Genomic DNA, 14313 nt, shown 5'->3' on the forward strand with positions numbered 1-14313 from the left:
CCTTTCCATCACGTGTACATAAAATGTGCATGTCAGAGTGCACCTTAACCTCCCTGGCGGTATGATTATTTCAGATTTTTGGTGCTGAAAGCGGTACCATTTTTTTGCATGGAAATATGTATTTTTTTTATTGTAGGCTGTAATTTTTAGGAAAAACTCACTGAAATCTGTCCAAACAAGAGTCTAGTAAACATCCCGGGTATGATAAAATTTGAAACACAAAATCATAAATTATAATTTAATAAATAATCATAAAAATAATATAAAAATAATCAAAAATTTAATTCAATAATATAATCAAACCAAAAACACTGAAATGTGAAATAGAGCGCCAAGTTCGCACATTGCTGAGCTCAGTCGCAAAATCGTTTTCAGTTTCTGATGACGAATTTCCCCCACGAATCATTATCACTCAATTCTGCAAGTGGTTCTGATTTACTATCGCTGTTCTCTAGCTGATCTAAACCGCTTTTGACCTAAAGGGACACTTTTTGGACGCCATGGACATTTCTCAGTTTCCAGGCAGAAAGAACAGACAAAATGCAGGCAGGGCGCAGGACAAAGCACTAGGGACAATATGTATGTGAAATAGGTTGAAACAGCATTGTTTTACTGTGTAAAATGTAAAAAAAAAAAAATGACATTTTTTAAAATTTTTAAATTTCCCGCCGCCGGCCGCGCCCGTACGTCCCGACGTCACAGGGACAGGACACAGAAGCCGGATGCCGGCATCGGCCGGAGGAGATGGCCGGGGACGCTGCAGGGGACACATCGTGGGAGCGCAGGGTAAGGTAAGTGAAGAACACATGCCGGAGCAGTGCCGCATGGTATTCCCGAGTGTAGCTCGGGGTTACCGCTTTTGGTACTGAAATGTTACCCCGAGCTACACTCGGGAATACCGCCAAGGAGGTTAACAAAAAATAAGGGGCATGCTGATGGGCACATTTTATGTTAAGGGGTACTCTGATGGGCACATTTATATTAAGGGGCACTCTGATGGGCACATTTATATTAAGGGGCACTCTGATGGGCACATTTATATTAAGGGGCACTCTGATGGGTAAATTTTATGTTAAGGGGCATTCTGATGGCCACAATCTATGTTGTGCCCATCAGAGTGCACCTTAACATTAAATGTGCCCATCAGCATGACCCTTTGACATTAAATGCGCCCATCAGAGTGCCCCTGTAAGACTACACCCTACATTGAGGGCAGACAGGAGCTGTGTCGGGATCCTTGTGTACAGGCAGGGAGCGGGAGCTGGAGAGACAGTGAGCTGCAAGGGGCAAGGCGCACACATGATGTCTTGTTGCCATGACAACTGTCCTGCTCAGCGACAGATCTGTCATTGTGGGCTGGCAGCCCAGAAGGGGGCGCTGCTGGGGCCGTTCTCAGAACGCGGGCTGCCATTTAGTGGCTGCTGCTATAGATGGTCAAAACTTAAAGATGGTCTTTTTTAGGGTTTTGATAGGGTACAGTGATTAAATCCTCTGTTGCATTAATACTTCTGCATTTCACCCAATTGGGGAGATTCGCCACTCTTTTTATCCTGGTAACCAATTTTCAGTTAACACCAGAACATGAAGAGAGGTGATCTCCTCCAAAAGGGCCACTTGTTATTCTGATAACTGAGAGGCGAATTCCTTGTGTCTAACGGACAGGAAGTGAAGGGAAATCACATCAATGGGACAATAATGGCAAAAAAAAAAACATTACATGTGGAGTTATCCATTCCATACTTTAGCCAAGATGTCAAAAAGGTTTTGGCATTATATTTAAACATATTTTAAATAACTTTTTGTAGTTGTTTGTTAAAACCTAACTCCGAATTACTCTCTCTTTTTTTTAATTACATACTGTACATAACAAATCTACATATCTTCTGAGTGGTTATATGAAGTGTCAGGTTATTCCTCTTCTCTTCCAGCAAGGATGGGCCTGAGTGCTGCAGAGAATGGTGTTTACATGTCAATGCCATTTTCTGCAACATTATCATGAATGATCTTACAGAGGAGGACCTCTCCATGGGCTTGGCAGGTGGTGTAATTTCAAAATACCGGTGGTATGGATGGTGCCACACCCTATCAATTACAATCACAGAATCCCAAAATATTTGGGCTGTTAAGGCACCAGGTATCAAAGAATGTGAACTACATAACATACAAATTTTTATTTTTACACAATAAAAAAAGGATTATACATAAAACATGTAAAAAAGGAAAATGATTCTGAATCATTAATATAGATCAAGATAGCCAATTGCTCTGTCCAAGAAAGGACCATGTACAATACTATAATTACACTGCATACAAAGAGGGAGGAAAGAGGGTCACCAATGAGCTCTACGCATTTCGTGGTCCGAGCCGTTTTATCAGGAGATGTACATATCAGTATCTATTACAATCTATAAAACAAAAAACAGTAAGTATATAGAATTAAAAATTCTAATATAGATACAAATACACATCACATCACATTTTCTCTTTTTTCCACTTAATTTTCTTACCCGAGATGCATGTGGTTTTCCAGGCTTAACCATCAGCCCAAGGACACCCAGCGAGGGAAAGACATCCACAGTGGTGGCTGAAAATCTTTAGATTATAACAGAGGATTTGGGAATGAGAAAGATTTCTGCAAAGATGGTGCCTTGAATTTTGACAGACGATCAAAAATAATGTTGTCTTTGAATTTCAGCCAATCTTTTGAGTGCAGAGGTGTTTGATAAGGTTATTATGAGTGATGAAACAAGGTGTTTCCAGTATGATCTGGAAACAAAATGCCAGAGCATGCAGTGTAAAGCAAAGACCTCACCGATAGAAAGCACGCGTGTTTTGTTCTCAACCATACAATTGCCAGCCAACATTGTTACTTGGAAATTATGAAAAGGTTACAGGAATGTGTTCAGAGGAAAACACTGGGACCCTGGCTTGATAAGTGGATTCTCAAAAACAATGCTCCTGCACACGATGAGTAAAGTGTTTGTGAGTTCCTGGCCCAGAATCCATTCTACAACTTTTTGTCTGTTTCCAAAATTAAAAAAATGCCTTAAAAGGACACAGATTTGATGACATTCTGGACATCCAGCATGCTGTGACAAAGCTACTGCACAGTATTCCAGAAAACAAAATCCAGGAATGTTTCCATACTTCAGGATTTGTTGGGTGAACAGGTATCTCCTGTTTTTCATGGACCTGATGAAACAACTGGTTCTGTATGTTTGTGTTGCATTGTTGGATATCAGCTCCCTAGTGTCCAGAATCTCATTCTCTGCTGTAGTTCTCCGTAGGCTCCTCTGGCTCAGGCTTTGGTTTGTGCACCAGTCCTCCAAGAAGACGCTGGCTGAACTTCCCTTCACTGGAGAGCAGATGTCTGGATCAGTGAGGTCATGAAGAATCTCACAGGTCCAAGGGTGATTTCTGCCTCAAATCGAGAAGTCAATGGTTCTGTGTCCAAAGTCAAGTGCTTCCTTTTGCCCTCCCAAGCAACTTATGTACACAAAGGATCTCTGATAAGGGAGCCTATGCCGCCAAGTCCTCTGCCTCCTCGGACACCACACATCCCTAGTAGCCTAAGTCTGCCAAGCCCATAGATATGTTGTCCTCTGTTTGTTATCCTTCCTTCTCCAAATTCTGGGTGAACCACATCTCACACAAGTGTTGTGTGAACTGGGATACAAGATAGAGTTCCTATTCCTTCTATTGGAGTGGTTCTTCCCCTCCAGTCTTTGTTTTTCTTTTCAACTTCTGACAGATTTTCATTACAGTACAGGGGTTTTCTGGTGCTGGGGGTGATGCTGCACCCCCCCCCCCAAAAAAAAAGTTTCAGAGGCATTGATTGAAACATATTCACTGATTTAAGTAAGGATGTTGTTTAGGCCAGGGCTTAAAATTTCGAGTCTAGACCTACTAGCCAGGCACAAACCTTACTCTCCAACAGTTGCCCCACCCAAACTTGCCCAGGTCCACCTACAACCCCAGCCCATCCCCCAACTCCACCCCTAACCACGCCCCCTTAAAGCTTATGAAATTACATTTTTCTTTAGAATAAAGAGTCCAAAATATAAAATACTGCAATTATAACATAGCTTTGTTATGTAAATTTAAACATAACAGCAATAGCTTAATAGCAATAGGGTACAATCAAAATATCAAGTTTTACAGCTTTAAACCTGTAGTAAACATTTTGTATTTTTTTGTTTACCTCCTGCATCTTTAAAAAGAGACTTTAGTAACTAAAGTCTCTTTTAAAAGATGTAAGTTAGTTTACAGAAGTATAGCATAAGAAAAAGTGCTTATTTTGATGCCAAAAACATGGAATAATAGTTACTGTAAACATGTACTTATGTCATTTACCTTAAGCTGGCGGGTGCAGGGTTGTGCACCGTTGGCGGGTCTGTCCTTCACGTCGGTGTAGAGCATGCCTCTCCTCATGTCCCCCAAGGCGGTGTAGAGCGGGCCTCTCCTTGTGTCCCCCAAGGTGGTGCAGAGCGGGCCTCGTGTCCCCCAAGGTGGTGTAGAGTAGGCCTTGTGTTCCTCAAGGCAGTGGAGAGCAGGCCTCGTGTTCCCCAAGGCGGTGTAGGCTGGCCTCATGTCCCCCAAGGTGGTGGAGAAAGGGCCTCGTGTCTCCCAAGGCGGTGTAGAGGGGGCATCGTGTCCCCCAAGGTGGTGTAGAGCAGGCCTCGTGTCCCCCAAGGTGGTGAAGAGTGGGCCTTGCATCCCTCAAGGTGGTGCAGAGCAGTCCTCGTGTCCCCCAAGGTGGTGGAGAGTGGACCTCGTGTCCCCCAAGGCGGTATAGAGCGGGCCTCGTGTCCCCAAGGTGGTGTAGAGCGGGCCTCGTGTCCCCCAAGGCGGTGTAGAATGGGCCTCGTGTCCCCCAAGGTGATGGAGAGCGGACCTTTTGTCCCCCAAGGTGGTGGAGAGCAGTCCTCGTGTCCCCTAAGGCGGTGGAGAGCGGGCCTCATGTCCCCTAAGGCGGTGGAGAGCGGGCCTCTCCTTGTGTCCCCCAAAGCGGTGGAGAGCAGGCCTCTCCTCGTGTTCCCCATGGCGGTGAAGAAGAAACCTAAGTCGGAAACCAGAACGAGGCTTGGAGCGCAAGTGGAATGCAAATTGATCCCCGGGGCCTGGGGATCGCATTGCAAGCCACCCGCTCCATTGCAAGCCACCCGCTCCATCTGTGCTCGCCACAAGGCGTTTCCCCTCGAATTTTGCGAGCAGGCAAGCAGAAATTTCAAGCCCTGGTTTAGGCTATCCTGGACCTCAAAGAATTGAATATTCCTATTTGCCCCAATTACCAGTTCTTTCTCTGCTTTGTGATGGGGAGGACATTTACTAGTTTGTGAGCCCACTTTTCACTTTGGCATCTACCCCATGGCTATTCACTGAGGTATTGGCCCTGTTCTGTTTATTGACGGGCTTGCTGCTTCAAGCAGAGTCTGTGTTGGTCCTAGAAACCAATCTCTTGCTATTCAATTGTTACCTTGGAAGAATTTGTTTGGCTGTTTAACCTAAGAAAAATTGTACTTATCCCATAATTACCCCTGAAGTACCTTGGTTTAGTACTGCACACTAGACTGTACAAACTGTTTCTCCTATCTGAAAAGCTTCAATTTCATGTTCAGCTCCTGTGCTCAAATAGATGGGCATTGATTCTTTGTTGCATGCAAGCTGTGGAGTCTTATAATCTTCTCATTCAATGCAACCCCCTATGCACAACACCACACTCAAATCCTTTAAAAAGAAATCTCCAAGTAGAACAGGTCTCCATACTCCTTGAACAGGGAGATCAAGCTGAGTTATTTGTTTGGTAGTTTTGCTCACTACTGTTGGGTGCTGGGAAGTTCTTCCTTCCACTTCCCTGCAAGATCATGATAACAGATGCCAGCCCACTGGGCTGCGAAAAAGATCTAGGTCACCTCTCAGCTCAGAGTCTGTGGTCCTAGGAGGAGACTTGCTTTCCCAACAAAGTGCTGAAACTTTGGACACTCTGACTGTCACTCCTGCCTACACAAATTACCTGGAAGGGCAATTTTTGTTAGCACAGTGGTGGCATACATCACCAAGGAGAAATAAAAGAGGCAGCTGCTGTGCTGGAGTTGTCACCCATCATGCAGTGGGAAGAAGATCACATTTCAGCTCCTTCTATGATGTACATACCTGGTGTATAATATTGACAGGCTGACTATCTAAGTCATCAATTCCTGCATTTAGCAGAGTGGTCTCTCCACCAGGAACACTTTAACCAGTTATGTATGTGGTGGGGGATATAAGATATGAACTTTATGGTGTCCTGCCTCATTTTCAAGGTGGACAAGATTTTAGCCAGGGCTAAGGATCTCCAAGGGACCAGTACTCTATGATTTATGCTTTTCCTCTGATAATGCTTCTTCCTTAGCTGATCTGAAGGATCAAAACCAAATTGATTCCAGTCATTTTTGTGATGACAGAATGGCTTTGTTGGTGTTGGTGCAGGGACCTAGTCTGTCTGGCTGTAGGCACACCCTAGTGCCTTCATCTTCTTTTAATTTTGCTGTCTTAAGGACCAATATTTCATCCTGCTATACAGTGGCTGGTTTAAATGGCCTGACTTTTTGAAAGTCAGGTCATGAAGTAAAGGGGACTTTCTCTTGTGTCATCGCTTTGTTGACTCTTTCATAGAAGAATGCCTTTTTGGTTGCTGTCTCTATGACTTGGGAAGGTTTCTCCTTATCTGATCATGCATAAGGACAAGCTGCCAGATGAAGTCCTTCTTTGTGGTCACTGCTGAGTCATAGCAAAATGCAAGATTCTGCAGGTGGTAATGTAGGGTCCTAGCCTTGAAGAATGGTTCCTTGTTCTCCTGTAGTTGAAGTTTTTACTATTGCACTCCCCTCTAAAAACAATGCTTTTGGACATCCATCTTCCTTGCAAAATAAAGAAAGGTATGTCCATCAAAGATCAAAAGATGGCATGGGATTTTTTTTGTACTCACTGTAAATTCCTTTTCTCTGAATTCATGGACCATCATATCACTTGCCTCTCTGTTTTTGTTGGCAGTTGCCCATATATGTTGTGGTGTTTTTTTTTCTTGTCACTTCTTGTTCACTAACTGAGCCCTTCAGGAAGTTAGATGGGGGTTGGACCACCAGCTGGGGCCACCCCTAGGTTGAGCTTTTGAAGAATAAAGAAAGCCATGTCCATAAATGAGTACAAAACAATACAGGGACATATATAATACAAATCAATGTTTTCTACCAGCAGCACAAACTTAACTGTATATTTCCAGTGCCAGACTAAACTGAGTGCATAGAGATTGACTAATGACTTTATTTTTCCATTGGTATAAGTAGATACAGTATTCATAATCACCACTCTCAACTGTAAGATTTTGTATACATGCATTCTTTCTCTGGCATTTTAACAGACACTAGATTGATTATTCCCCAGGTGTTTGACATCAGACGCTGAGCTTCGTCCTGACATAGTAGAAGTATGTGCTCTAATATCCGATATCATGATGAGATATATGGACAGTTTATCTTCCAGCCAGATTGCCTCAGAGAAAAAACTGGAAAGAGAAAGAAAACGTGCACAAAAATATTTCATTGAGGCTAACAAAAATACAGGGATGTATCGTCACCGCCACTCTTCACTACCTTATGTGAGTACATTTACTTCTTTTCTTTTCTAAAGAACCATAGCCCATTTGTAGACTTGCTTAAATAAGACTTTCTAATTCTCTTGTGTCTAAATGTTCAACTGGGTTCACTCTTTAAAGTAAATGTTATAGTTTATTTATGTTGATTGGTTTTTAGAGTTATATGTGTTTTGTCTATAAACCTATAAAGTCTGCATCTTACAAACCTGCAATGATTTAAAAATTAAAATGATATTTTGCGAAGAAAAAGTATACTTGTTCCAGAACAGCAAGATTGGGGATGTTACAAATAATGTTGAAGATCTGTTATAGAGTTGAAAGAGTGCAGAGGACAGTTGGAAGCATGTACAGGAGAGAAGTGCACAGGGAATGACAGTGGGCAGTATGTGCAGAAGAGAAATACAGAAGATATGACAGTGGGCAGTATGTGCAAGAGAGAAGTCCAGAGAATATGACAGTGGGCAGTATGTGCAGGAGAGAAGTCCAGAGGATATGACAGTGGTCAGTATGTGCAGGAGTGAAGTACAGAGGATATGACAGTGGGCAGTATGTGCAGGAGAGAAGTCCAGAGGATATGACAGTGGGCAGTATGTGCAAGAGAGAAGTCCAGAGAATATGACAGTGGGCAGTATGTGCAGGAGAGAAGTCCAGAGGATATGACAGTGGGCAGTATGTGCAAGAGAGAAGTCCAGAGAATATGACAGTGGGCAGTATGTGCAAGAGAGAAGTCCAGAGAATATGACAGTGGGCAGTATGTGCAGGAGAGAAGTCCAGAGGATATGACAGTGGTCAGTATGTGCAGAAGTGAAGTACAGAGGATATGACAGTGGGCAGTATGTGCAGGAGAGAAGTCCAGAGGATATGACAGTGGGTAGTATGTGCAGGAGAGAGGTACAGAGGATATGACAGTAAGCAGTATGTGCTGGAGAGAAGTGCAGATGGTATGACAGTGGGCAATTTGTGCAGTAGAGAAGTGCACAGGGAATGACAGCGGGCAGTATGTGCAGGAGAGAAGTCCAGAGGATATGAAAGTGGGCAGTATGTGCAGGAGAGAAGTACAAAGGATATGACAGTGGGCAGTATGTGCAGGAGAGAAGTCCAGAGGATATGACAGTGGGCAGTGTGAGCAGGAGAGAAGTCCAGAGGATATGACAGTGGGAATGATGTGCAGGAGAGAAGTGCAGATGGTATGACAGTAGACAGTATGTGCAGGAGAGGAGTCCAGAGGGTATGACAGTGAGCAGTATTTGCAAAAGAGGAGTGCAGAGGGTTTCATGGCTGGCAGTATGTGCTGGAGAGTAGTTCAGAGGGTGTGACAATAGACAGTATGTATAGGGAAAAAGTGCACAGGGTATGATGGGACAGTATATGCAGGAGAGGAGTGCTGAGAGTATGATGGTTGACACTCATCTCTAGAGGTGATAGGAAGGATAGTCAAGTGGAGACAGGTAGCACTGGGCAGTGTATGGTGTGGGTTAGAAGCAGTGAAATGTGGTACAACTTTGTACATGAATTGTTAACCATAAGAATGTTGGGTGTCATTAAGCTTTTTCTGCTGACTCAGTCTTTGTTTCTCTCAGAATGATACATTTAGGTTTTGTTGGCTGACTTCTGAGGTGTCTGGATATGGCTACCTTTCAGTGGGGTTGAGGCAGCCAGGGAGGCATATGTGTCAGCCTGGGAAAAGGCAGCCAGTAAGATATTTTTGTCAGTGGGGGCATACAGAAGACAGGAAAGGGTCAGTTGGGGGTTGATGAAAGGGCTAAACAGAGATTCCTGTCAGGGTGTGAGGTAGCAGCGGAAGGACATATGTCAGTGGGGGAGGGAAGGGGGATGTTGGAACCAATAACTAATATTTTAGCTGGTATCTCTTCTACATTTCCTTTGTAAGGCACAATCCAGTGTACCAATAAATAAGTTTAAGTGTTAATTGCAACATTATCTTTTAGATTCTGCATCTCTATCAGTGTTTGGAGGGATTGTGATCTGTTTCTGTGGGGACTGGCTGTTAATTTCCATTTCAATGTGTTGACTGTATGTCAGTTTAAAATAAAGCTCTATAACTACAAGAAATTTTTGAATACATTGTGGGGAAGGGGGAAGTCTAGTGTGTGCGAATTCCATTCACCAATATGTCTCCAATACTTTGCTTGAATTTTCCACTCTAAACCAACTCATAAAGCTTTGGCCTGCTCAATTACCAAATTAAATCTAATCCAACCTGCCATGACATATTTTATAAAAGAACAAAAAAACATGGATGCCTCTAAGAGTATCAGTAAATTCTCAGATATATTAAAAGAGATATGTTTATGACTGAGGTAACACACAATATACCAAAGAGGGCAAGCTCTAGAGACAGCACCTCCAATCTGACGTGGATCAGCAAACACTCTGCCTATAGATGATTTCTTTCCAAGTTTTTTAACTACGTATATGATAATAGTGGCTCTAATAAGAAACATAAGATGGGTTCCAAAGATCTGTTCATAGCTGTGTAGGTTTTTGTGCTTCACATTGAAAATCATACAAAATAAGTATGCAAGGTTTTGGTGTGCCAATAGGAAGGCCTGCACTTTTTTTTGTGATATGTTTAAACAAATGCGATTTTGCTCACGTTCTCGCATTGCACAAATATGAACCTAGCATTGGTTTATTTATTATATTAGAGATTACATGTCAATATGGACAGGCTTACCTAAGCTTGTTGTCTAGTTCACAGCAATAGTGCTCTATAAAATTTATGGGCAAAGGGTTGGATAAACCTTTGGAACATGATCCCATAAGAAAACTGTAGTTAGAAATTCCAGAATAATTGTAAAACATTTGTTAGAACACATGTTGCAGTACATCTGTAAGGGAAACACAATGACTGATTAACATAAAGGTATATACAAGCAGAACCACACACTTTCCCTTCCTATTGCTGAAATTATTGCCCATGATAATAAATCCCTGTCATTACAAAATCATAAGTGAGCTCCAAGGAGCAGGGCCCTCGAACCCCTCGTGTATTGTATTGTTACTGTATTGTCCAATGTACTCTCTCCCACTATAATGTACAGCGCTGAGCAAACTTTTTGGCGCTATATAAATACTGTATAATAATAATCATAAGTGTGTAGATAAGTGTGCAGTGGAAGAGGTTATAACTGAAAGTCTCACAATTCCATTGTAAGATGTAACATATTCACTTGCAGGGCATTCATAAATAATGAAAACAAAATAAAATCAAAAGCTAAGACAATATAACCTATCACAAAATAACAACATTATCTAAATTGATAAAGAATTTAAATATATTGGTAGTGCTAAAGGTACAGGGTATAGTGTAAGTACGGAAGGTAAAGGGTGTATTGTCAGCACTAAAAGAATAAAAATTAAATATAAAATAAATGTAAATATTCGGGCCATAGTGAAATCAGATGTGGAGTGACTGAACAAAATGTATGAACAAATTGCTTTAGATTCGTACAGAGGTACAGGGGTGGAAAGTTAGGCCTGTCTGCCCACCTCACTAATTTGTTAAAATATTTCAACTTCACACAGTTACAGTCATCATCCAACAACTTTTATTTTGCAAACCATGATTTAACATAAAAGTATAATGCTTTGCGTGTTATTCATAACGCAATCACTTGAATGTGTGAGTTATAAATATTACATTTTTTTACAAGCATAATCTTTGCTGAGCAGGTGCTGATCCAGCTAAAACAGTCCTTTTTGGCAGCTTGTAATCTCATTTGTAAAGCAGTTTTACATTTTTCTTATACTTCTTATCTGCGCATTTTTCACTTGTGGATGACCTATTTTTAGAAGACTTGAGCTTGACCTATTCATAGCACGTAACATACAATTAATTAAGATGACTATGCAAAATGTATGTGTACAAATGTTGTACCAAGTTTATGAAAACGATACTTATTTAAGGCTAAGCCTCAACACTGTTAAATAGTGAAGGACTTTTCTTTGTGCTTTTTTCCACCTGCAACCTTTTAACCTAGTAATACATTAATTAACATAGACTTTAAGATGTAGCAAACCTTTTGGCTCAGTTTCTGAAAGCTTGGTCTGCTTGGTTTACAAAGGCTTCACACTGTCAACCTTTGGAGGACATCCTTGGGTTGCCAATTATTGGACAGGGGTCGGAATAAGGAATTGGGTACTACTGCTGAGAGACATCACTGTGTTGAACCTTGTTTGGTATATGCTCACTTTGTCATGGCATCAGGAACGGAGCAGCTGTAGGGCATCACTTTGTTGCATCTTGTTTGCTGACTGTTGAGTTGGGAATGGTTTCAGGAATGGGTCAGTGCGGTTAGGCTGGAGGACTTCATTATGTAATATCATGATTAGCGTCTGTTAGCCTCAGGGATGGACTCAGGAATAGTTTTTGCTAATTCTGAGGCTTTCCAATATTATGATCGCCACTAAAGCTTTATACATTTCAGGTCTGTGGTTGTAATATCTTGTAAAAAAAAGTGAAATCATTCCAAACACACTAACTACAACATTTACAAAAACTGAATTTTAGTCATGTGAACATGCAGTATTAAAAATAATAAATTAAATATTTTGCAGCCAGTAAGTGGAGCTCCTTGTCACTTTATGCACAGGCTCCATCATGCCTATGCTTGTAAATGACATATTCAGCCACCATATGGAGCTCTTAGCTCGTTTTCATATGTATCAGAGTAGTGTCTGACTGAGTGGTTACATTCTATTTAGTGTAAATGAGTGACCCCAAAAATTCTGGGGCTACTATATGTTACAATCCTCGCCAAAGTTTTATACATTTCAGGTTTGTGGTTTTAATACCTTGAAAAAAAGTGAAATCATTCATAAATCATTAACTACAGGAATTACAAATCCTTACTTTTCGTCATGTGAACATGCTGTAGATATAGAGTGAAGGAACAAGAGTGTATGGAAACAGGTTATATAGTTATGTGAGTGTATAGCGCTAAAGGCATTAAGAGTGTATGCTATATTGATAATAAAATGAAATGGGAGGGGAATAAAACAAAAGTCTCTGGCAACAATGATAATTGCATAAGTGATGTATTTTGAATAATGAATGAAACAATAATGCATTCACATGTTGCTGAAAATATACTGCATATGTACATGTGTGATGTACAATGCATTAAAGAAAGACTACCACAGTTGCATATCAATGTGTTACCATAGAAGTGCATAAAAATAGAAGTATTGTGAGAGTGTGTACAAGGTTGAATGTATTATAAGAAAAATAACAGTAATATTGCAAACGTGTGGTAATAATACCTTTGAGAATGTACTGAAATGAAAAGTAAATCTGGTCATACATGGATCAAAATTTGTCCGGTTTAGTGAGGACTGGCTGAATTTCAATCAATGTGTAGCCATTCCAGTGCAACAGGAGTCAATGGTTGGATTAACTTTTGTTGAATGGGAGCATTGGAAAATTCTGTCTATCAATGGCTGCAGCCCATTGTCAGAATCAAATGTCCCAGTGGGGAGGAAGAGGGGATGGGGACTCCTTTGTCTACCTTGTTGATGGAGGAATTAGTTTGTTTTTTTCTTTGTTCTGCCTGCTGTCATCTATGGCTAGCTTAATTCAGTAACATATTAATGTGTTACTGTAATACTGCTGTGAAAGTGCATTAGAAAAGAATGTGTGGGAATAAAGATGTGTGTGTAACTTCTACATCAATAAATGATGTACTGCTGTATGTATACATATGTATGTGTAAAACAACATTTAACACAAATAAGCTAAAATAACATACAAACAAAATTTAAATAACAACAAAAATATTAACCCACTTAAATATAATAAATCAACATTAAACATTCTCAGATAAAGTCAGAATTCTTAGCTAGTACCTATAGGTCTTATTTATGATTTGTAATAGTTTAATTCAATCTTTAAGGTATCATAGTATTTATTCTTTAAATCCAAATAGTTTCAATACAGCATCATTTTGGAATCTATCTTGACAGTTAATTTTGGGGACAAATTGAAGTGGTGTAATTTTAACAATGAAAGGATATTTATTTTGGTGTAATGAGTATTGTTTAGAAACATTGGAGTGAATTTACTAAAGGCAAATAGGCTGTTCACTTTGCAAGGTAATTTTCCCTTAGCTTAGTGAACATGGTGAAAATTTACTTTGCAAAGAATACCTAATCTTGTGCAAGGAAACAATGTATTTTCCTTGATTAGGATTGGGCAATGGAAGTCAGTAGAGCTTCACCTCAATCACTAAGCTACAAATGAAAATTCCCTTATGCCTATAATAACTCAACCCCTTTGTGTTTTTGTACTGTTCTACCCACATAACACATGGACCTTTCAACATATATAGTATATAGCATGATGTTTGTTACAATCAAGATGATTAATAACAGACTCAAATGTCTTAAGAAACTTCAGATACTCCATCTACACAAACTTATGTATACAAAAGGGTGTCATAGACTGAAATTGTCAATGATTGCGGCCAATTCATGCCAGGACGATGGACGCTCCTTCCTCATTGCATTCCCTCTCTACCTCAATGGCCACTGCACTTGTCACACTGACAGGTGCATAGCTGAAGAGTTTTGTGAAAGTGTGGGTGGAGTCTGATGGGGAACTGAGAGACTAATTCCCCATCAGGTCCACCTGGCTGTTAATTGCCAGAGGACAGCAATGG

General features: G+C 40.8%; 1 protein-coding gene across 1 annotated transcript in view; it reads left to right on the plus strand.

The window, feature by feature from the left end:
- The window catches only part of NEK10 (NIMA related kinase 10), a 371560-nt gene that overhangs the window by 220864 nt on the left and 136383 nt on the right, over window positions 1-14313 (plus strand). Inside the window, 1 exon segment of the mRNA XM_089691216.1 lies at window positions 7423-7636. Coding sequence (XP_089547342.1) covers window positions 7423-7636 — 214 coding nt within the window.

Source organism: Staurois parvus, unplaced genomic scaffold, assembly GCF_062004578.1.
Source record: "Staurois parvus isolate SC_StPar_1 unplaced genomic scaffold, SC_StPar_1.0 ptg000021l, whole genome shotgun sequence".
NCBI lineage: Eukaryota > Metazoa > Chordata > Amphibia > Anura > Ranidae > Staurois > Staurois parvus.